Source organism: Sciurus carolinensis, unplaced genomic scaffold, assembly GCF_902686445.1.
Source record: "Sciurus carolinensis unplaced genomic scaffold, mSciCar1.2, whole genome shotgun sequence".
In the NCBI taxonomy this organism is placed as follows: domain Eukaryota; kingdom Metazoa; phylum Chordata; class Mammalia; order Rodentia; family Sciuridae; genus Sciurus; species Sciurus carolinensis.
In genome coordinates, this window is record NW_025920129.1 from 136,861 (window position 1) to 161,567 (window position 24,707).

Genomic DNA, 24,707 nt, shown 5'->3' on the forward strand with positions numbered 1-24,707 from the left:
CTGAGTGGTTGTACTTAAAGTCTGTCACATGGTTACAAATGATGACAGAAACTAGGAATAGACTTCTGAAAACTTTTCTGGCTGACTGTTCATAATGACTTCTTTATCCAATGTCTGGCACCTCATTTGGGATGGTCCAACAGCTTAAGGATCAGCCAAACATATTTGTCAACTTGCTTATAGTATGGTTATTACATGGCAGTCCAACTACTCTCACGTAGACTGTTTCCCCCTTGGCACACATTGATTATTCCAAGTAACAGAATATAAAAACACTGTTTTAAAATAAATGCTTCTCGGGGGATCCAAGATGGCAGACTAGAGGGTGACTGCATCTCCTGTCGCTCCAGAACACAAGATTAAAGAAGGGGAGGTATTGAGAGACTCTGACCAACACACAGCCGCTGGGTGAGTCTCTCCCACGGGGTGAAGCTCTGCCTGGGCAGGCAGGGTCTGCAGGCAGCTTCTCGGACCAGGACAGGGCAGCAAGAGACTTTCCCCAGCAGCCTGGCTCCCTCTGGCAGAAAGCACGGATCCCAGCCACCTTCTCAGAGCAGGCTCACCCAGTGAGAGCGTTTCTGCACAGAGCTAATCCCCAGCCCTACCCAGAAGTGGGCTAGGGGCAGCTTTCTTCAGAAGCACTGCATTATCAAGTTCCTACAAGTCTTCAAGCTACTGAAGACTGGGAGGTGATACACTGGAAATCTACAGGGACACTATAAGCCATTAGAGGAAATCTGCAATATCTCAGAGTCCCACTGATATCTGATCAATATGAGAAAACAAGGGAAGAAAATATCCAAAACAAACCTAGATACTATATCAATAAAACCCAATGACAGCACAGCAGAAGAAATGTCAGAAAGGGAGTTCAGAATGTACATAATTAAAACGATCAGGGAAGCAAATGAGGAGATGAAAAAGCAAGTGCAGGCATTGAAGGAGGAGATGAAAGAGCAAATGCAGGCATTAAATGATTGCACCAATCAACAGTTAAAAGACCAAATACGGGAAGCAAGAGATGATTTCAATAAAGAGTTAGAGATACTGAAAAAAAAAAAACAGAAATCCTTGAAATGAAGGAAACAATAAATCAAATTAAAAACTCCATAGAAATCATAACCAATAGGATAGAACACCTGGAAGACAGAACCTCAAATATTGAACACAAAATATTTAATCTTGAAACAAAGTTGACCAAACAGAGAAGATGGAAAAAATCATGAACAGAATCTACAAGAGTTATGGGATATCATGCAAAGGCCAAATTTAAGAATTACTGGGATTGAGGAAGGCTTAGAGAAACAAACCAAAGGAATGAATAATCTATTCAATGAAATAATATCAGAAAATTTCCCAAATCTGAAGAATGAAATGGAAAACCAAGTACAAGAGGCTTATAGGACTCCAAATATACAAAATTACAACAGACCCACACCAAGGAACGTTATTATGAAAATACCTAACATACAAAATAAAGACAGAATTTTAAAGGATGCAAGAGAAAAGAATCAAATTACATTGAGGGGGAAACCAATAAGAATATCAACAGATTTTTCAATCCAGACCCTAAAAGCTAGAAGGTCCTGGAACAACATTTACCAAGCCCTGAAAGAAAACGGATGCCAACCAAGAATCTTATACCCAGCAAAACTTATCTTCAGATTTGATGATGAAATAAAATCCTGCCATGATAAACAAAAGCTAAAAGAATTTACAAAAAGAAAGCACGCATTACAGAACATTCTCAGCAAAATATTCCATGAGGAAGAGATGAAAAACAATGATGCAAATTAGCAAAGGGAGGAACTAGCCTAAAGGAATAGCCAAATAAAGGAGAAACCAAATCATGTCAAAAACAAATATGAGTCAATTGACTGGGAATACAAATCATATCACAATAATAACCCTGAAAGTTAATGGCCTGAATTCATCAAACAAAAGACATAGACTGGTAGATTGGATTAAAAAGAAAAATCCAACAATATGCTGCCTGCAAGAGACTCATCTCATAGAAAGAGATACCCACACATGAAAGGTGAAAGGATGGCAAAAAAACATACCATGCACACGGACACAGCAAAAAAGCTGGAGTGTCCATCCTCATTTCAGATAATGCGGACTTTGAGCCAAAGTTAGTCAGAAGGGGTAAAGAAGGACATTTCATACTGCTTAAGGGAAGCATAAATCAGTAAGACATAATAATCATAAATAACTATGCCCCAAACATTGGCTCATCCATGTACATCAAACAAATCCTTCTCAGTTCCAGAAATCAAATAGAACACAACACAACAATACTAGGCAATTTTAAAACACCTCTCTCACCACTGGATAGATCTTCCAAACAAAAATTGAATAAAGAAACCATAGATCTCAATAACACAACAATTTAGACTTAACGGACATATATAGAATATACCATCCTACCAAGAGTAAATATACTTTCTTCTAGCAGCACATGGATCCTTCTCTAAAATAGACCATATTTTATGCCACAAAGCTACTGTTAGCAAATACAAGAAGATAGAGATACTACCTTGTATTCTATCAGATCATAATGGATTGAAATTAGAAATAAATGTCAGAATAAAAAACAGAAACTTCTCCAATACCTGGAGATTAAATAATACGTTATTATACAATGAATGGATAACAGCAGACATCAGGAGGGAAATAAAAAATTCTTAGAAGTAAACGAGAACAAAGACACATCATATCAAAATCTCTGGGACACTATGAAAGCAGTACTTAGAGGAAGATTTTTTTCATGGAGCACATTCAACAAAAGAAGAAAAAATCAACAAATAAACGACTTAACACTACAGCTCAAAGCCCTAGAGAAAGAAGAACACACCAACATCAAAAGTAGTAGAAGACAGAAAATAGTTAAAATCAGAGCTGAAATTATAGAAATTGAAACAATAGAAAAAATTAACAAAATAAAGAGTTGAATCTTTGAAAAATTAAACAAAATTGATAAACCCTTAGCCACACTAACAGAGAGAGAAAGAAAACTCAAATTATGAAAATTCGGAATGAACAAGGAAATATCACAACAGACAGGCCTGAAATACAAAACATAATTTAGAAGCTATTTTGAAAATCTATACTCCTACAAAACAGAAAATCTCGAAGACATCAACAAGTTCCTAGAGACATATGAATTACCTAAACTGAACCAGGAGGACATACACAATCTTAATAGAACAATTTGAAGTAATGAAATAGAAGAAGTCATCAAAAGCCTACCAACAAAGAAAAGTCCAGGATCAAATGGGTTCTCAGCCGAGTTCTACAAAACCTTTAAAGAAGAGCTCATTCCAATACTCCTCAAACTATTCCATGAAATAGAAGAGGAGGGAACCCTCCCAAACCCATTCTATGAAGCCAATATTAACCTGATACCTAAACCAGACACAGACACATCGAGGAAAGAAAATTTCAGACCAATATCCTTAATGAACATTGACGCAAAAATTCTCAACAAAATTTTAGCAAATCACATACAAAAATATATTAAAAAGATAGTGCACCATGATAAAGTGGGTTTTATCCCAGGGATGCAAGGTTAGTTCAACATCTGGAAATCAATAAATGTAATTCACCATATCAATAGACTTAAAGTCAAGAATCACATGATTATTTTGATAGATGCAGAAGAAGCATTCGATAAAATACAGCATCGCTTCATGCTCAAAACACTAGAAAAAATAGGGATTGTGGGAACATTCCTTAACATTTTAAAGGCCATCTATGCTAAGCCCATGGCCAATATCATTCTAAATGGTGAAAAACTGAAAGTACTCCCCCTAAAAACTGGAACAAGGCAGGGATGCCCTCTTTCACCACTTCTCTTCAACATTGTCTTTGAAACTCTAGCCAGAGTAATTAGACAGACCAAAGAAATTAAAGGGATACGAATAGGAAAAGAAGAACTCAAATTATTACTATTTGCTGATGACATGATTATATATTTAAAGGAACTGGGAAATTCTACCAGAAAACTTTTAGAACTCATAAGTGAATTCAGTAAAGTAGCAGGTTACAAGATCAATGCTCATAAATCTAAAACATTTTTATACATAAGTGATGAATCCTCACAAAGAGAACTTAGGAAAACTACCTCATTTACAATAGCCTCAAAAAAAAAATAAAATACTTGGGAATCAATCTCACAAAAGAGGTGAAAGACCTCTACATTGAGAACTACAGAACAGAAAAGAAAGAAATTAAAGAAAACCTTAGAAGATGGAAAGATCTCCCACGTTCTTGGATAGGCAGAATTAATATTGTCAAAATGGCCATACTACCAAAAGTGCTATACAGATTCAGTTCAATTCCAATTAAAATCCCAATGACATACCTTAAAGAAATAGAGCAAGCAATCATGAAATTCATCTGGAAGAATAAGAAACCCAGAATAGCTAAAGCAATCCTTAGCAGGAAGAGTGAAACAGAAGGTATTGCAATACCAGAATTTCGAATATACTACAAAGCAATAGTAACAAAAATGGCATGGTATTGGTACCAAAATAGACAGGTAGATCAATGGTACTGAGTAGAGGATTGGAAACAAACCCAAATAAATACAATTTTCTCATACTAGACAAAGGGGCCAAAATATGCAATGGAGAAAAGATAGTCTTTTCAACAAATGGTGCTGGGAAAACTGGAAAACCATATGCAACAGAATGAAACTAAACCCCTATCTCTCACCCTACACAAAACTCAACTCAAAATGGATCAAGGACCTTGGAAGCAGACCAGAGACCCTTCATCTCATACAAGAAAAAGTAGGTCCTAATCTTCAACATGTCAGCCTAGGATCAGACTTCCTTAACAGGACTCCCCTAGCACAAGAAATAAAAGTAAGAATCAACAATTGGGATAGATTCAAACTAAAAAGTTTTCTCTCAGCAAAGGAAACTATCAGTAATGTGAAGAGAGAGCCTACAGACTGGGAGAAAATCTTTGCCACTCATACTTCAGATAGAGCACTGATTTCCAGTATATAAAAAGAACTCAAAAAACTGTACACCAAGATACAAATAATCTAATCAACAAATGGGCTAAGGAAATGTACAGACACTTCACAGAAGAAGATCTATAAGCAATCAACAGATATATGAAAAAATGTTCAACATGTCTAGTAATAAGAGAAATGCAAATCAAAACTACTCTAAGATTCCATCTCACCCCAATTAGAATGGCAATTATCAAGGGTACAAGCAACAATAGGTGTTGGAGAGGATGTGGGGGAAAAGGTACACTCATACATTGCTGGTGGGGTTGCAAATTAGTGCAGCCACTCTGGAAAGCAGTGTGGAGATTCCTCAGAAAGTTTGGAATGGAACCACTATTTGACCCACCTATCCCACTCCTGGGCCTATACCCAAGGTCTTAATATCAGCATAGTACAGAGATTCAGCCACATCAATGTTCATAGCTGCTCAATTCACAATAGCCAGATTTTGGAACCAACGTAGATGTCCTTCAATTGATGAATGTGTGAAGAAACTGTGGTATATATATGTAATGGAATATTACTCTGCCATAAAGAATAATAAAATTTTGGCATTTGCAGGCAAACGGATTAAATTGCAGAATATCATGCTAAGTGAGATAAACCAATCTCAAAAAAACAAAGAATGAATGATCTCACTGATAAGCAGATGATGACACATAATGGGGGGTGGGAGGGTGGCAAGAATAGAGGAAGGAAGGACTGTATAGAGAAAAAATAGGGGTGGGAGGCGTGGGGGGGAAGGGAAAAATAACAGAATGAATCAAACAACATTACCCTATGTAAATTTATGATTATACAAATGGTATGCCTTTACTCCTTGTACAGAGAAACAACATGTATCCCATTTGTTTACAATAAAAAAAAAAGAGAAAAAGAATGCTTCTCAACTAAGGATTATTTTGCCTGAGGTGTTTGTGATATTTATCCATCACAGGATACATATTTTATTTGTTGTCATGGAGGGAGGTTACAACTGGCATCTAGTTAGTAGAGGCTAAGAATGTTGATAGGGACCCTACAAAGTTCAGGACAATCTCGCCCAGCAAAGAATTATTAAACCACAACTATTTATAATACCAAATTTAAGAAACTTCATTTAAAAGTCTAGAACCAGAACTGGAACATCATTACCTTTACCACATTTTACTGGTCAATGTAATCATTAGCTGGTAGTTTAGTCTCTAAAGAGAGTGAAACAAATGTACTTTATTTAGGGCTCTACACCTAAGTGTTTCTGAGTATATCACAGTGAATTAATTGTAAGTATACATACTAATGTACTAAAGATATTCACTTAAAGAGTGTTTTGAGGTGAAACTAACATTGAAATTAGTGTTCTTGGGCTCTCTTCACGGGGCGATCCAAGATGGCGACCTAGAGGGAGACTGCATCCCCAGTCGCTCCAGAATCCTGGAGTTAAGAAGGGGAGGCATTGAGAGACTCGGACTGAAATAGAGCCACGGGTGAGTCTGCCCACTGGGTAAAGCTCGGCCCGGGTGGCAGGCTCAGATAGAGGTGGCTTATCGGAGCTGGGCAGGGCAGCTAGAGTCATCCACAGGCAGCCCTGCGCACTCTGGCGGTGGGCCCCGCCCACACAGCCAGCTTCTCCAGGTTCTCGGAACAGAACTGGCCCGCTAGTGAGAGCCTTTCTGACCAGAACAAGCTCCGAGTCCCGGAGCCCCTGCAGCGCAGCGTACTTCGGCAACGAACCAGCGGAGAGCCGCGATCCGCAAACAGCCTCTGGGATTAGGGCAGGGCAGCCAGAGACCTCTTCAGGCGACTCTGCCCACTCCGGCTGCAGGCTCTCTTCTCGGGGCGATCCAAGATGGCGGCCTAGAGGGAGATTGCACCCCCAGTCGCTCCAGAACCCAGGTGGTAAGAAGGGGAGGCATTGAGAGACTCGGACTGAAATAGAGCCACAGGTGAGTCTGCCCACTGGGTAAAGCTCGGCCCAGGTGGCAGGCCCAGATAGAGGTGGCTTATTGGAGCCGGGCAGGGCAGCTAGAGTCTTCCCAAGGTAGCCTTCCACACTCCGGCAGTGGGCTCCTCCCACACGGTCAGCTGCACAGCGCAGGCCCACAGTGAGAGCATTTCCGCACAGAGCCAGTTCCAAACCGTGGAACCAGTAGGGGGCTAGGGGCAGTTTTCTTCGGATGAGCTGCTTTATCAGATTCCTCCAAGACATCAGGCTACTGAAGGCTGGGAGGTGATACACTGGAAATCTACCGGGACACTATAAGCCAATAGCGGAAAACTGCAATATCTCAGGGTCCCACTGACAACTGACCAATATGAGAAAACAAGGGAAGAAAATGTCCCAAACAAACCTAGATACTACATCAATAAAACCCAATGACAGCACAGCAGAAGAAATGTCAGAAAGGGAGTTCAGAATGTACGTAATTAAAATGATCAGGGAAGCTAATGAGGAGACGAAAGAGCAAATGCAGGCATTGAAGGAGGAGATGAAAGAGCAAATGCAGGCATTAAATGATTGCACCAATCAACAGTTAAAAGACCAAATATGGGAAGCAAGAGATCATTTCAATAAAGAGTTAGAGATACTGAAAAAAAAACAAACTGAAATACTTGAAATGAAGGAAACAATAAACCAAGTTAAAAACTCCATAGAAAGCTTAACCAATAGGATAGAACACCTGGAAGACAGAACCTCAGACATTGAAGAAAAATTATTTAATCTTGAAAGCAAAGTTGGCCAAACAGAAAAGATGGTAAGAAATCATGAACAGAATCTACAAGAATTATGGGATATCATGAAAAGGCCAAATTTAAGAATTATTGGGATTGAGGAAGGCTTAGAGAAACAAATCAAAGGAATGAACAATTCATTCAATGAAATAATAACAGAAAATTTCCCAAATCTGAAGAATGAAATGGAAAACCAAGTACAAGAGGCTTATAGAACTCCAAACATACAAAATTACAACAGACCCACACCAAGGCACATTATTATGAAAATACCTAACATACAAAATAAAGACAGAATTTTAAAGGCCGCGAGAGAAAAGAATCAAATTACATTCAGAGGGAAACCAATAAGAATATCAGCAGATTTTTCAATCCAGAACCTAAAAGCTAGAAGGGCCTGGAACAACATATAACAAGCCCTTAAAGAAAACGGATGCCAACCAAGAATCTTATACCTAGCAAAACTTACCTTCAAACTTGACGATGAAATAAGATCCTTCCATGATAAACAAAAGCTAAAGGAATTTACAAAAAGAAAGCCAGCATTACAGAACATTCTCAGCAAAATATTCCATGAGGAAGAGATGAAAAACAACGATGCAAATCAGCAACAGGAGGCGCTAGCCTAAAGGAATAGCCAAATAAAGGAGAAACCAAATCATGTCAAAAACAAATATGAGTCAATTGACGGGAATACAAATCATATCACAATAATAACCCTGAATGTTAATGGCCTGAATTCGTCAATCAAAAGACACAGACTGGCAGATTGGATTAAAAAGAAAAATCCAACAATATGCTGCCTGCAAGAGACTCACCTCATAGAAAGAGACACCCATAGACTAAAGGTGAAATGATGGGGAAAAACATACCATGCACACGGACACAGCAAAAAAGCTGGAGTATCCATCCTCATCTCAGATAATGTGGACTTGAAACGAAAACTAGTCAGAAGGGATAAAGAAGGACATTACATGCTGCTTAAGGGAAGCATAAATCAGCAAGACATAACAATCATAAATATCTATGCCCCGAACATTGGCTCATCCACGTACGTCAAACAAATCCTTCTCAATTCCAGAAATCAAATAGACCACAACACAATAATACTAGGCGATTTTAACACACCTCTCTCACCACAGGATAGATCGTCCAAACAAAAATTGAATAAAGAAACTATAGATCTCAACAACACAATCAGCAATTTAGACTTAACGGACATATATAGAATATACCATCCAACAAAGAACAAATACACTTTCTTCTCAGCAGCACATGGATCCTTCTCTAAAATAGACCATATTTTATGCCACAAAGCTACTGTTAGCAAATACAAGAAGATAGAGATACTACCTTGTACTCTATCAGATCATAATGGATTGAAATTAGAAATAAATGACAGAATAAAAAACAGAAACTTCTCCAATACCTGGAGACTAAATAATACACTATTATATGATGAATGGATAACAGAAGACATCAGGAGGGAAATAAAAAAATTCTTAGAAGTAAACGAGAACAAAGACACATCATATCAAAATCTCTGGGACACTATGAAAGCAGTACTTAGAGGAAGATTATTTCATGGGGTGCATTCAAAAAAAGAAGAAGAAATCAACAAATAAACGACTTAACACTACAGCTCAAAGCACTAGAAAAAGAAGAGCAGACCAATACCAAAAGTAGTAGAAGACAGGAAATAGTTAAAATCAGAGCCGAAATCAATGAAATCGAAACAAAAGAAACAATTGGAAAAATTAACAAAATAAACAGTTGGTTCTTTGAAAAAATAAACAAAATTGATAAACCCTTAGCCACACTAACAAAGAGAAAGAGGGAGAAAACTCAAATTAATAAAATTCGGAATGAACAAGGAAACATCACAACAGACACGAGTGAAATACAAAACATAATTAGAAGCTATTTTGAAAATCTATACTCCAACAAAACAGAAAACCTCGAAGACATCAACAAATTTCTAGAGACATATGAACTACCTAAACTGAACGAGGAGGACATACACAACTTAAATAAACCAATTTCAAGCAATGAAATAGAAGAGGTCATCAAAAGCATACCAACAAAGAAAAGCCCGGGACCAGATGGGTTCTCAGCCGAGTTCTACAAAACCTTTAAAGAAGAGCTCATTCCAATACTCCTCAAACTATTCCATGAAATAGAAGAGGAGGGAACCCTCCCAAACTCATTCTATGAAGCCAATATCACCCTGATACCTAAACCAGACAGAGACACATCGAGGAAAGAAAATTTCAGACCAATATCCTTAATGAATATCGATGCAAAAATTCTCAACAAAATTTTAGCAAATCACATACAAATATATATTAAAAAGATAGTGCACCATGATCAAGTGGGTTTTATCCCAGGGATGCAAGGTTGGTTCAACATTCGGAAATCAATAAATGTCATTCACCATATCAACAGACTTAAAGTTAAGGATCACATGATTATTTCAATAGATGCAGAAAAAGCATTCGATAAAATACAGCACCCCTTCATGCTCAAAACACTAGAAAAAATTGGGGTAGTGGGAACATTCCTTAACATTATAAAGGCAATCTACGCTAAGCCCATGGCCAATATCATTCTAAATGGTGAAAAACTGAAAGCGTTCCCCCTAAAAACTGGAACAAGGCAGGGATGCCCTCTTTCACCGCTTCTATTCAACATCGTCCTTGAGACTCTAGCCAGAGCAATCAGACAAACCAAAGAAATTAAAGGGATACAAATAGGAAAAGAAGAACTCAAACTATCCCTGTTCGCTGATGACATGATTATATATTTAGAGGAACCTGGAAATTCCACCAGAAAACTTTTAGAACTCATAAGAGAATTCAGTAAAGTAGCAGGTTACAAGATCAATGCTCATAAATCCAATGCATTTTTATACATAAGTGATGAATCTTCAGAAAGAGAAATTAGAAAAACTACCCCATTCACAATAGCATCGAAAAAAATAAAATACTTGGGAATCAATCTCACAAAAGAGGTGAAAGACCTCTACAATGAGAACTACAGAACACTAAAGAAAGAAATTAAAGAAAACCTTAGAAGATGGAAAGATCTCCCATGTTCCTGGATAGGCAGAATTAATATTGTCAAAATGGCTATACTACCAAAAGTGCTATACAGATTCAATGCAATTCCAATGAAAATCCCAATGATGTACCTTGCAGAAATAGAGCAAGCAATTATGAAATTCATCTGGAAGAATAAAAAAACTAGAATAGCTAAAGCAATCCTCAGTAGCAAGAGCGAAGCAGGGGGTATTGCAATACCAGATCTTCAACTCTACTACAAAGCAATAGTAACAAAAACGGCATGGTATTGGTACCAAAATAGACAGGTAGATCAATGGTACAGAATAGAGGACATGGACACAAACCCAAATAAACACAATTTTCTCATACTAGACAAAGGTTCCAACAATATGCAATGGAGAAAAGATAGCCACTTCAACAAATGGTGCTGGGAAAACTGGAAAACCATATGCAATAGAATGAAATTAAACCCCTATCTCTCACCCTACACAAAACTCAACTCAAAATGGATCAAGGACCTCGGAATCAGACCAGAGACCCTGCATCTTATAGAAGAAAAAGTAGGTCCAAATCTTCAACTTGTTGGCTTAGGATCAGACTTCCTTAACAGGACTCCTATAGCACAAGAAATAAAAGCAAGAATCAACAACTGGGATAGATTCAAACTAAAAAGCTTTCTCTCAGCAAAGGAAACTATCAGAAATGTGAAGAGAGAGCCTACAGAGTGGGAGAATATTTTTGCCAACCATACCTCAGATAGAGCGCTAATTTCCAGAATCTATAAAGAACTCAAAAAACTCTACACGAAGAATACAAATAATCCAATCAACAAATGGGCTAAGGAAATGAACAGACACTTCACAGAAGAAGATGTACAAGTAATCAACAGATATATGAAAAAATGTTCAACATCCCTAGTAATAAGGGAAATGCAAATCAAAACTACCCTAAGATTTCATCTCACCCCAATTAGAATGGCGATTATCAAGAATACAAGCAACAATAGGTGTTGGCGAGGATGTGGTGAAAAAGGAACACTCATACATTGCTGGTGGGGTTGCAAATTAGTGCAGCCACTCTGGAAAGCAGTGTGGAGATTCCTCAGAAAGCTTGGAATGGAAACACCATTTGACCCAGCTATCCCACTCCTTGGCCTATACCCAAAGGACTTAAAATCAGCATACTACAGAGATACAGCCACATCAATGTTCATTGCTGCTCAATTCACCATAGCCAGATTGTGGAACCAACCTAGATGCCCTTCAGTTGATGAATGGATAAAGAAACTGTGGCATATTTATACAATGGAATATTACTCTGCAATGAAGAATGATAAAATTATGGCATTTGTAGGCAAATGGTCAAAATTGGAGAATATCATGCTAAGTGAGATAAGCCAATCTCAAAAAACTAAAGGACGAATGATCTCGCTGATAAGCAGATGAGGACATATAATGTGGGGTGGGAGGGGCTAGCATTAGGTTTAGGGTTAGGTTTAGAGTTAGGCTAAGGAGAGCGGCAAGAATGAAGGAAAGAAGGACTGTGTAGAGGGAAAAGAGGGGTGGGAGGGGTGGGGGGAGGGGAAAAATAAAATAAACATCATTACCCTATGTAAATGTAAAAAATAAATAAATAAATAAATTAGTGTTCTTTGAATGGAAATATTGCCCTCAATAATCAGGGACTGCCTAATATATAATAGGCCTAAATAGAAGAAAACAAATAACAATGACAAAATTGCCTCCTCGAAAAGAGAGAATTTTTGAGCATATTACCTTCAGATTTTATCTGTAATACTGCTCTCCTGGGTCTCTGCTTGTTGGCCTTTGGACCGGAACTGCTCTATCAACTCTTCTGTATCTCAATCCTGTTGACCTATACTGTACATTTTGACTTGCTAGTCTTCATAATAATGTGCAGCAATCTCTTTCTACACACACAGATCCCATTGTTTGTATTTCCTAGAGAACCCTGACTAATACAGAGACTCACAGCCCTCCCCCCACTTTTATTCTTGGCTTTTCAGAATACAGACAGGCAATGCATAACAATAACAATATTTTGGTTAACAATCAACTACATACATGACAGAGGTTCTATAAGATTTTGTCTCCTAGTGACATTGCAGTAATAACACTCTATAATGTTCTCACAATGAAAAACTTGCCAAAGGTACCCCCATCCTTCTTTTTTTTTTTTTCCACGGTGCTGGGGATTGAACCCAGAGCCTTGTGCATGCAAGGCAAGCACTCTACCAACTGAGCTATATCCCCAGTCCTGGTACCCCCCATCCTTAAGGGATTCATCACTGTGTCTGTATTTATGTTGATATATATCCTGTGACAAATTTGGAGCATTCTTCTGTAGAGGAGCACACTGATAAAGAAAAAGCCCTCAGACTATGATATTGGTCATTTCATCCTACTTATAAATTGGGAAAATTCCTACAAATCAACCCATGCCATTTTGACAAGCTGCACTCAATTTTTTAGTGTCACATTCTTATATCTAAATCTTCAATGTCTCAAATCACCACACATTTGAGAAAAGACTCTAATATTAAAATCACAGACAAAAAATAAACTAGACAATTTTTTCTCTAAAAACAGAAATAAGGTAAGGATATCTACTCTTACCAGTTTTATTCAATATAGTTCTCAAAATTCTAGCCAGAGCAATCAGATCAGTGAAGGAAACTAAAGGGATACAAATACAAAAATAAACAGCAAAACTATCTCTCTTTGGTGAGGACATGATTCTATATCTAGAAGACCCAAAAATTCCACTTGAAGACTTCCAGAACTGATAAGTAAATTTGGCAATGCAGCAGGATACAAGATCAACACTCATAAATCAATAACTTTCCTATACTCCAAGAGTGATTGAGCTGAGAAAGAAATCAGGAAAATCATCACCTTCAAACTAACTTCAAAAATATAAAGTATTTGGGAATTAATCTAACCAAGGAGGTGAAAGATTTCTACAATGAAAACTATAGAACATCGAAGAAAGAAATTTAAGAAGACTTTAGAATATGGAAAGACCTTCCAAGTTCTTAGATAGGCAGAATAAATATTGCCAAAATGGTCATGCTTCCAAAAGCACTATACAGGTTCAATAGAATGCCCATCAAAACACAAGTGATATTCTTCACAGAACTAGAAAAAAAATAGTCCTTAAATTAACTTGGAAGTTTCAGAGATACAAAATAGCCAAAGCAATTCTGAGCAAGAAAAGTGAAGCAGAGGCATGACAGTACCTGATCTGAAATTATACTATAGAACTGTAGTAGCAAAATCAGCATATCATTGGCATCAAAATAAATGTGATGACCAATAGAATATAAGAGAAGACACAGAGACAAATCCATGTACTTACAGCTATCTGATACTTGACAAAGGTGCCAAAAATACATGTTGGAGAAAAGACAGCCTTTTTGGCAAATAGTGCTAGGAAAACAGGATATACACATGTAGAAGAATTAATTTCAATCCCTGTATCTCTCCCTGCAAAAAAAAAAAAAAAAGTGAAATCAATATAGATCAGACTTAGAAATCAGACCAGAAACCTTGCATCTGCTAGAAGACAACTATAGGGTCAACAACACTTCATATAGGTGCAGACACCAACATGAAATCAAAAAAATTCAAAACCCAAAAAACAAATAACCCAATCAATAAGTGGGCAAAAGAACTGAACAGAGACTTCACAGAATAAATACAAATGGTCAACAAATATGTGGAAAAAAGTGTTCAACATCTTTGTCAATTAGAAAAATGCAAATTAAAAATATACTGAGATTCCATCTCACTCCAATCAGAATGGCAATTATCATGAATACACATAGCAATAAATGTTGGCAAGGATGTGGGGGGAAAGGTTCACTCATACATTGCTGTTGGGAATGGAAATTAGTGCAACAACTTTGGAAAACAGCATGGAGATTCCTCAGAAAACTTGGAATGGAACCACCATTTGACCCAGTTGTCTCACTCTTTAGTATATACCCAAAGGACTTAAAATCAACATACTACACTGGTGCAGTCACATCAATGTTCATAACAGCTCAATTCACAATAGCTAAGCTATGGAACCAAACTAGATGCCTTTCAAAAGATGAATCGATTAGGAAAATGTGGTATATATACACAATGGAATATTACTCAGCCATAAATAAAATAGTGACCTTATGACTTTTGCCAGAAAGTGAATGGAACTGGATTCAATCATGCTAAGTGAAATAAGCCAATCTCCCCAAAAAATGAAGGCCTAATGTCCTCTGTGATATGTGGATACCAACACACAATAAAGGGGGGTGGGAAGAAGAGAAGTGCAGTGGAGTAGTCAAAGGGGAATGAAGGAAAGGGCAAAGAGATGGAAATAGGAAAGACAGTAGAATGAATTGAACAGAACTTTCCTATGTCAATATATTAACATACAACCAGTGAAAGTCCACATCATGTACAATCACAAGAATGGAATCCTAAATAGAATAAGTTATATTCCATATACGTATAATACATCAAAATTCATTCTACTCTCATGTATCTAGAAAGAATACATAAAAAGGAAATGAGTTTTTTTATATAAATGTGTAATATATACAAACTGCTTAGAACAGGGTCTGACACATAAACACTTTCTAAATGTTAAAAATTTCAATAAATTAAACCTTTATCAGAATTTCCAATGTATAGGAAAAGGTCATTTTTTTAAACGAATAGTACTAAAATATTTCAAAGTCATCCATATCACTTCGCATTTTTTTTTCTTATAGAAAACACAGACACACACATACATCCTTTTCTCCATTATGTGATCTGGATCTCAACTTCTACAAATGTTGATGGTCTTTAAGTTATTTAGCAAATTCCTTCACGTCCAGACTGTATGATCCAGTTACTAAGACATTGAAGGCATATATTGTCACATAACATTTACTAAATAATAATCTTGGTTATTAAGAACTACTTAATTTTAATGTTTTACTTTTTCCTGTGTTTATTGATGTATTATATTTATACACGAAGACAAGATTTATTGTCATATATTTGTACACACACACACAATATAACTTTGTTAATATCATTCCCCAGTATTCTCCTCTTCCCCTTCCCTACACCTGCCCCTTTTCCTCTACTCCACTGGTTTTCCTTGGATTTTCATGTGATCCTCCATACCTTTCTTCTCCTATGTTCCTCTTTAGCATTCATCTATGAGAGAAAACATGGCCCTTGACATTCTGAGTAACGTTTAACTCTTTTAAAGAAAGGAAAATCACTTTGATCTACACTATTATATGATAGCTGACATAAATATGTTAAGACAAAGTTTATGGTAAACACAATTTTTAAAGAAAATGTATTATTAAAATCCTTAATAAACACCCAGAATGAAGAAGTCGAGTTATAGGCATAACATTTGTGAGAAAACCATTATTACTTTATATAAAATTAAGTTTTTGCCTAACTTATTTTTCCATCCTAAACAGGTCAATGTAATATGGAAAACTATTATGAGAGTAAATGAATTATTATTGATATATTATAGTCTTAAATCCACGTATTTTAAGACTTAAAAACAATATATTTTGAGTAAATATCATAGTAATAAACTTCTTCTACATTATGGAATAGTGTTCTCATATAAGTCATTTGCTTATTGCCTGATTTAGATTTAACTTAATTTTAGTACAGGAGACTAAATTTTAGTATAGGAGACTCTAAGCAAATTTGACAAGTTTTTTTGCTATTCCTTATGGTAAACAATTTGTTTTAACAGCACTATTGTTTTTATTTTTGGAGAATTACTGTTGCAACATCTTCAAAAATGAAGTGTTTTAAGAGCACAACACTACTGTTTGAGGATTATCAAAACCTGATTTTTTAAAAATAATATCAAGATTTGTCTTTGTCATCTCACTAGGTCATTAATAATTATTAGATTATGGTTTGTGAGGTTAGACTCCAGCTCTAATATTCACTTGCTTTTTCCCTTTGTTCATATAATTCCAAAATGATTTTTTTTATAAAGTTAATAAAAATCAGCATAGAATGTTTTAGATCTTATCAGGGAAAATATTAAGGGCAAGCCTTATTTACATAGCAGACATCCCCAATGAAGAATTATGTATAAGTATTCTGTATTTCAAGATACAACAATAAAGTAGATTAATTTTCATATAATTATGATATAGTTTCAAAAGTTGTTCCTATTAGAAAAAATTTGAATCTATGCTGTTCTCAGTTAAAATCATGCTTATGAATGAGAAACTCAAGTCACACCAAACACGATTATATTAAAACTTGAGCACTATATACTCAGGAAATCAATTACTGTTCTGAATCAGTATTATATACCAAGAATTTGTGTTGCAAATGAGATAAAAAAGATGACTCATATTATTAAAGAAGCTCCAAATGCCCTTCTTGAACATTTTTCTGTGTATTTCCCTATAGATAGTTTGTACTCATAGCTACTTGTCCACATCTTTAGCAAAGGTTGCTCTACTGTAGATTTTCAATTTGTCTTCACATTCATTTCCAGTGATGGTATATTTTGCCTATTAACATCCCTTCTACTCCACTTCTTCCTGTATCTTGCAATTATTGAGACTTCTAGGAGAGAATTATGGGAAACAAAAATTTTAAGATTATTTTTAGTAGTCAGTGAATCTTTGTTTTATTTATTTATTTATTTTTTATTTACTTATATGTAGTGCTGAGAATCAAACCTACTGTTCCACATGTGCTAGGCAAGTGCTCAACCACTGAGCTACAACCCCAGGCCAGGAAACAAAATTTTGGTGGAAAATGGAAAGTAAAATTCAATTAAATCATTAAGAAAGAAAATTAGACAAGACCTAAAAATGAAAATTCACTGTAATAATATGGTGTGGAAAAATATCCTTCCCATAATATGCCATGGCATTCTTGTTATATCTTTTACTATACATTAAAAATAATGTTTTAAGGTAAAGCTGGCTACCTTCTTTATGTAGAGGGTAGGATTTCACGTGAAAAATTAAGACTGCCCATTACCACCATTCTGCCAGTCACCTGGAATGTTATTTCTAAATTGACAACCAGGATTGTTAGTTTTATTTTAGCAACAACAATGGAGAGGATTAAGGTGCTTAAGAGACCACCTTCAGTGTTGGATGTTTTGGCAATGGGTTCTCTGTAACTGCAGAATGTAATTATGAAGCAGATGAAGTGAATGCCTAGCAGTTTAACCAGTCTTTTTAGATTGGTATTTATTACTATAGCATTGTAGTAAATTTTGATTTTGATTTCTGTAGCAATGCAGCAAGTGTATAAAATTGAACAGTAACTACTAAACCTGGGGAATATTATTACAGATGCTTATGCTTTGAAAACTGGACTTCCTGAATTGTGCATAGTTTCTTTTGTACTTTAATTATATGTGAAGTCTTTTTAAATCCCGGGCAGTTGCCAAGAAATAGGAAAGAAGTAAGTCACTGAAGATGACACTATTTTATAACGAAAACTCTAAAGAATTCACAAAATTTCTGGTAGCCCTAACAAATGAGTTTGGTGAATTTTCACAACACAAGTTAAATGTACAAAATCAGTTGTACTACTATGCACTGGCAGTGAACAATCTGAAACAGAAGTTAAATTGTCATTCCAGTTACAGTATCTAAAGAATAAAATACTGAGAAATAAACTTAAGCAAGGATATGGTGTAAGATTTATATACTGAAAACTACAAAAGAGTGCTAAGAGAAATGAAAGAGTACATAAATGGAAAGACACCTGTTTATGGACTGGAAGACTTACTACTATCAATATGGTAATATTAGGTAATATTATAAAACTTGATCTGTATATACACCGAGATCTTTACTTAAACTCCGACTACATTTTTTTGTAGAAATGGACAAACTGGTCCTAACATTCATATGCAATTTTGAGGAACTATGAATAATCAAGAACCAACTTGGAGTAGTGATACTTCTAGATATTAAAGCTTACAATACTATAGTAATGAAAAGTGCGATAATAACAAAGATAGAGATCAATGATACAGAATTGAAAATCAAGAAATAAATCCATATATCTGTTATACATTGCTTTTCACAGAGTTGCTGTGATAAAGTGAAAACCATAGAGTAGGGAAATTTTTCAGAAATAATTTGACAATGGACTTATATCCAAAATAAAGAAATTCCTTAAAAGTTAATGCTACAATGAAAACTAATAAATGGAAAAATGATTTGAATAGTAAACAAGCCACATGAGGAGATGAAAACACCATGAGAGAAATGCAAATCAAAATCACATGAGTTCTATAATTTCCAGATCACCCTAATGAGCTGGCTATGATAAAAGACAGAGGGTAATAAGTATTGGCAAAGATGTGGAGAAATTATTACCTTCATGCATTGCTGATGGGGATATAAAATGTTGAAGCCATTTTGGAAAACAGTCTGAAGTTTCTCTAAAAGTTAAACATACACTTATTGTAAGACCCAGTGGTTTTACTCTTAGATTAGATTTAGAAGAAATGAAAACAAGCATCTTCATAAAAACTTGTACATGAATATTCATAGTAATACTGCTCATTACTGACAAAATAGAGATAATCGTAATGTCCATCAAGAAGCAAATGTATTATTTTGATGAAATGGAATATTATTCACCATAAAATTAAGTAATGATACACATTATGATACAGATGAACCTAAAAACATTGTGCTATATTAATGAAGCCAAACACAAAGTGCCATATGCATATTGCATGATTCTATTTACATGAAGTGTCCATAGTTGACAAAAATTTCATAGAAACAAACCATTACCTGGGGATGGAGAGTGGCATGTGGGTTGGGAGAAAATGGGGAAAGACTGCTAACTGGTACTTTTTATTTGGATGATTAAAAATGCAATGGAATTACATAGTGATGGTGATTACCCAACATTGTAAACATATTTAAGACCAGAATTGTACACTTTAAATGATTAAAACTATGAGTTTTATATTAAGTTTAGCTCAGTGAAAAAAGTTTTAATGTTTTCATTAATTTAACAATAGAATAAATAAAGTATTATAACATTTCACTAACAACAGTTTTGGAGATATAACAAACCATGATCATTTCTGAAATCTTTTTATTAAGATAAATTCAGTAAAACTTTTTGCACAGACATATAATCAAAACTGCCCTTCTGAAGTAAACATTTGTACTTCTTTGAAAATGGGATTACAGGTTTATATTTTTCCCAAGCTACTAATAAAATTATATTTGGGAAAGAAACTCTAAACATTACATGAAAATAGTTCACATTTTTATAAAAGCCACCTAAAGAACCACAAGAATGTTGGAGGAAACTCTTTCTTTTGGAATTCCCCTATTTTGTGAAATTATTATATGTAGAAATAAAATTCAATTCAAAGATTTAACAAATAAATTACACAAAACAAAAAACTGTATTTTTATACATTCCACTACTATAATCACAAAATTTATAAATGAAGTTTTCATGGTAGGCATATTGTGACTAATAATCAGTATGAAGATGTTCTGAAATTAAATGACACTAAAGCAGTGTTTATAAAACATCTGATAAAAATATTTATCTCTATTATCATTACAACAGAAAGGTACATGTTACCAAATTATGAAAGTATATAGGGCAGTGTTAAACAATACTCAGAGACTCCTCTTTTTTTCCATCTTCTTTTTTGACCTCTTCATTTTCAGCTTCTTTTCCAACTTCAGCCCTGTTTTCATTTTCCTTTTCATCTTCTCCATCTTTCCCATCCCCTTTTCCATTTTCTTCTTTTCCTTCTTCTTCCTCTTTTCCTTCTTCTTCTTTTCCTTCTTCCTCTTTTCCTTCTTCCTCTTTTCCTTCTTTTCCTTCTTCTTCCTCGTTTCCTTTTTCTTCTTTTCCTTCTTCCTCTTTTCCTTCTTCCTCTTTTCCTTCTTCTTCCTCTTTTCCTTTTTCTTTCTCTTTTCCTTCTTCCTCTTTTCCTTCTTCCTCATCTTTTCCATTTTCTTCACTGACCTTTACATTTTCTTCCTCATTTTCCCCTTTATCTTCATTTCTATCTTCCTCCTCTTTTTCAGCTTCTTTGCCTCTTCCATCTTCCTCCTCTTTTTCATCCTTCTCTTTATCCTCTTGTTCCTTTCCACTTTCTTCCTTTCTACAATCTTCTTTTCCATCTCCTTTCTCTTTTCTGTCTTCTCTCTCTCCATCATCTCCTTTCCCTATTCCATCTTTATCCTCCTTTCCATCTTCTTTCCCTTTTCCATCTTCATCCTCTTGCTCTTTTTGATCTTCCTTTGTTTCATCTTCTACTTTCTCATTTCTATCTTTGTCCTCATTTCCAACTTGTTCTTTCTTTTTTTCATCTTTGTCTTCTTTTCCATCTTCTCCTTCTTCTTTTTTATCTCGATCTTCATCTTTTGGATCTTTTTCATCTTTTTTTCCTTCTGCTGCCACTGTTTCTTTCTCTTCTACTTCCTCTTTTTCAACTTTTTCTTCTTTCATTTTCTCAATTTCTTTTGCAGGAACTGATGCCTAAATGTGTAGTGAAGAAAAACAAGATGGTAAATTGGAACTGTTTCTCCCACTTACTTAGATCAGAATGTATCTATTTCATGGAATGACTAATACTTATTTTATAATAAAGTAATTTACCTATGGAAAATCATAACATAGAGAAAACATTCTAAGAAATAAGATTAAAGCCACACAAACATTCACAAATAGAAATCTGCAACAATAAATTCAGGAAGGCTTATTCATAAAATATTCTTCATTACAAATATGAAGATGAACACAGTAAATACAGGATTACAGAGTCATTCTATGTCAGTATTCTCACTGAGTAGCATGCATGTAAACAAAAGATAGTCCTTGGGAAAATGATACATTTTGTTTTTACAAAGGGAAGATTTGGGCTTTTCAAAAAATGAAAATTACTTGCAATGTCCTATACAGTTACAGAAGATATTCCATATATACATTTGTTTTGTAGATTTGATCAGTAAATCCCATTTTCAGAATCTTACTACAATATCTGAAAATGAATAATGCATTAAATATGCAAAACCTATTAAAACACTTATATAATGTCTTGTTTGCAATATGTAGGGGAAATAAAGGGAATTTACAGATTTCTTGGAAAGGAATTCGCAAATAGTCCGTATGCTGACAAAAGCGATAGAGGATTGGTCTGCAGTTAATAAGAGGTTCATTATATTAGTATCAAGTCATGATCACTAGTATTTTTCAAGTAACAGCAGTGCTAGCCCACTGCTCTCTCCACCAGTACCTGTAAATTCTCATATTTTAAATTATCATTTCTCTTTATTACTATTAATTATAGAATCATTATTCATTTAGTGTTTCTCAACTTTTAAAATAAAAGGCAAATGAGATTTCTTTCAGCTTCATCCATTTTCAAGCTTTCAAACGGATAAATTTGTTAACATTGTAAGACACCTCTATAATTTTGGCTTCTCCATTTTCAGCATTTTCATTGTTGCATTCTTCAACAACTTCTTGCTTGTCTTCAGCAACTGCTTTGGCATTTGTATCTAAGTTTTTTTCCATCATATCATTTTTGGTAATTTTCTGTCCAATGACACAAAAAGAATAAAAATAAATACATACAAAATTTAATTACCATGTTGATTAAATGGTGAAATGTCCTTTACCAGCTGTAGTAGTAATTTAGGGAAAAGCTTTAAAATGCCACATATGAGCCCAATGACAACAAAATTAACATATCACACTTTGTTTTATTGCAAACCTAAAGCACCATAGTTCTAAAATGTCTTAAATCAGGAATGCTTTATCAAGAAAGCTCTATGCCTCACTGCGTAGGTAGTAGAAAGACCATTGGGTTAAAGGTCCCGAAAACCTATGCTTGAATTGTAGATATGTCACTTATTGTGATGTGATCTTGAGCAAAAGCATACATCATTTTGAGGTTGTTTTATCATTTGTAAAAAGACCAATATTACTCAACTCACAGTGATCTTACAGGAGGCAAACATAAAATTGCTTTAGAAATTGTAATGTGCAATATAAATTTGCTACTGTTTTTTAAAAAGTGAGAAACTAAGAGCTAAGAAAGTAATATTTATTTTTTGGTACTGGGGATTGAACTCAGGGGCACTCAACCACTGAGTCACATCCCAAGCCCTATTTTGTAATTTATTTAGAGACAGGGTCTCACTGAGTCGCTTAGTGCCTCACTGTTGCTGAGGCTGGTTTGAATTTGTGATCCTTGTGCCTCAGTCTCCTAAGCTGCTGGGATTATAGGCATGTGCCACCACTCCTGGGTAGGTAAATGATTTTTTAAAGTCTATAATTATATGGTACATGTTTTAGTCTAGCACTATTCTCTCTCTCTCTCTCTCTTTCTCTCTCTCTCTCTCTCATTTTATTTATTTATTTTTTGCAGTGTTAATGATCTAACCTAGTGCCTTGTTCATGCCACGCAAGTACTCAACTACTTAGCTATACCTCCAGCCCTATCTTCTCTTTTTAAAAGAAAATAATATGTATTTACTGTTTTAATAATTTAAAGTTGAGTAGCTAACTTTATAAAATAGTGAGCTTGAAAAGTATAATGGAGAAAAACTAAGAACAAAATTCTTAAAACATATTTTTATTATCATATTTTGTTATTATGCATGTTTACTTGTATATTCTTCTAAGAATTTAAAGTAGAACTTGTAGAAGAACAATTCTTTAACTATTGCTGTATCAATATACAAATTAACTGATTAATATCATTAAATTGCACAGACACAATAAATAAAAATAAACATTCTTTTTTGTTGTCACTTGATATGAATAGAGCAATTATTACTAAAAATTCACGTGCCCTAGTTTTAGCAATATCTTCTAATCAAAGATTTCAAAGCATTTTATAAACATGACAACAGTTTGCAATTTCTTCAACTAAAAATTGACAGGATTAGATGATTTCCAATGTTCCTCAAACTTCTATGACGTTAGTAATTTAACAAATCCTTAAAATATCTTTATGTGTGAAGCAATTAAAAGTGAATTTAATATTGAGGATATTTCTATCTCTACATAACTTTAGTCACAACATCACATCATAGAAATCTATATAAAATCAATTGTGTCCATGGAAAACTTATGTATATGAAAATACAACCTGTAAATATTATCAAATGTTAATTACTACTATTATTGCAAATCACTAGTTTGGTTACTGCACTTTATACCCTTTATTCTCCTAGGAATTTGGTATTGTGACTACAAAACCTCAAAACCATATACATTTAATGAGTATATTCAACTAAAATTTAGTCCTTACCCAATAAAAATAGCAAAACCTGGTGGACCATCACAAAATAGGAAAATATATTCCCCACCCAAATGTCTTATATACACTATACAATAAAATAAAGTATATAGTTAATTGAACAAAATACAAAAAGTAAAATCACCAGGTATATGCCTTTTCATAAATTATTTCTTAAAAAAAGCAATATTCTTTCAACATTTGAAATTGAATATTTACCCTTGAAGTTGATGATCTTTTGGGTTTCAACTCTGGTATAATGGGCACAGGCATCTGTATTAAAAAAAAATTGTCATGTAAAAATAGGAAAAAAGGAAGAAATCATATTGAAGAAAGAACCTTAACGAAATTCTGTCTCTGAATTAAAATAAATGGGTATGGTTTAAATTGAGTAGTAGGGAAAAAAAGTAGTCCCTTAGTGTGTAAGTTTTTCTTCAAACTTCAGTATGAATTATTACATGAAATACAATATTATTCAGGATTCTCAACATTTTAAAATTACTTTTCATAATACGTGGGCTTCTTTTTTCAAAAGACTACTTACAGCAGACAGTCTGGCTGATCTTCTCTTTGGCTATAAGTGAAAAAAA

At 34.7% G+C, this 24,707-nt stretch overlaps 1 protein-coding gene and 1 pseudogene across 1 annotated transcript in view; one reads left to right on the plus strand and one right to left on the minus strand.

Annotated features, from left to right (window-relative positions):
* The window catches only part of LOC124974039 (prickle-like protein 2), a 695,630-nt pseudogene that overhangs the window by 43,551 nt on the left and 627,372 nt on the right, over window positions 1–24,707 (plus strand).
* LOC124974032 (high mobility group nucleosome-binding domain-containing protein 5-like) overlaps window positions 21,366–24,707 on the minus strand; it is a 63,594-nt gene continuing 60,252 nt past the window's right edge. Inside the window, exons 5-7 of the mRNA XM_047537613.1 lie at window positions 24,662–24,691; window positions 24,337–24,390; window positions 21,366–22,406 (exon numbers count right to left, since the gene is read on the minus strand). Of these exons, the coding sequence (XP_047393569.1) occupies window positions 22,233–22,406; window positions 24,337–24,390; window positions 24,662–24,691 (258 nt within the window). The 3' untranslated portion in view covers window positions 21,366–22,232. The remainder of the gene's footprint in view (window positions 22,407–24,336; window positions 24,391–24,661; window positions 24,692–24,707) is intronic.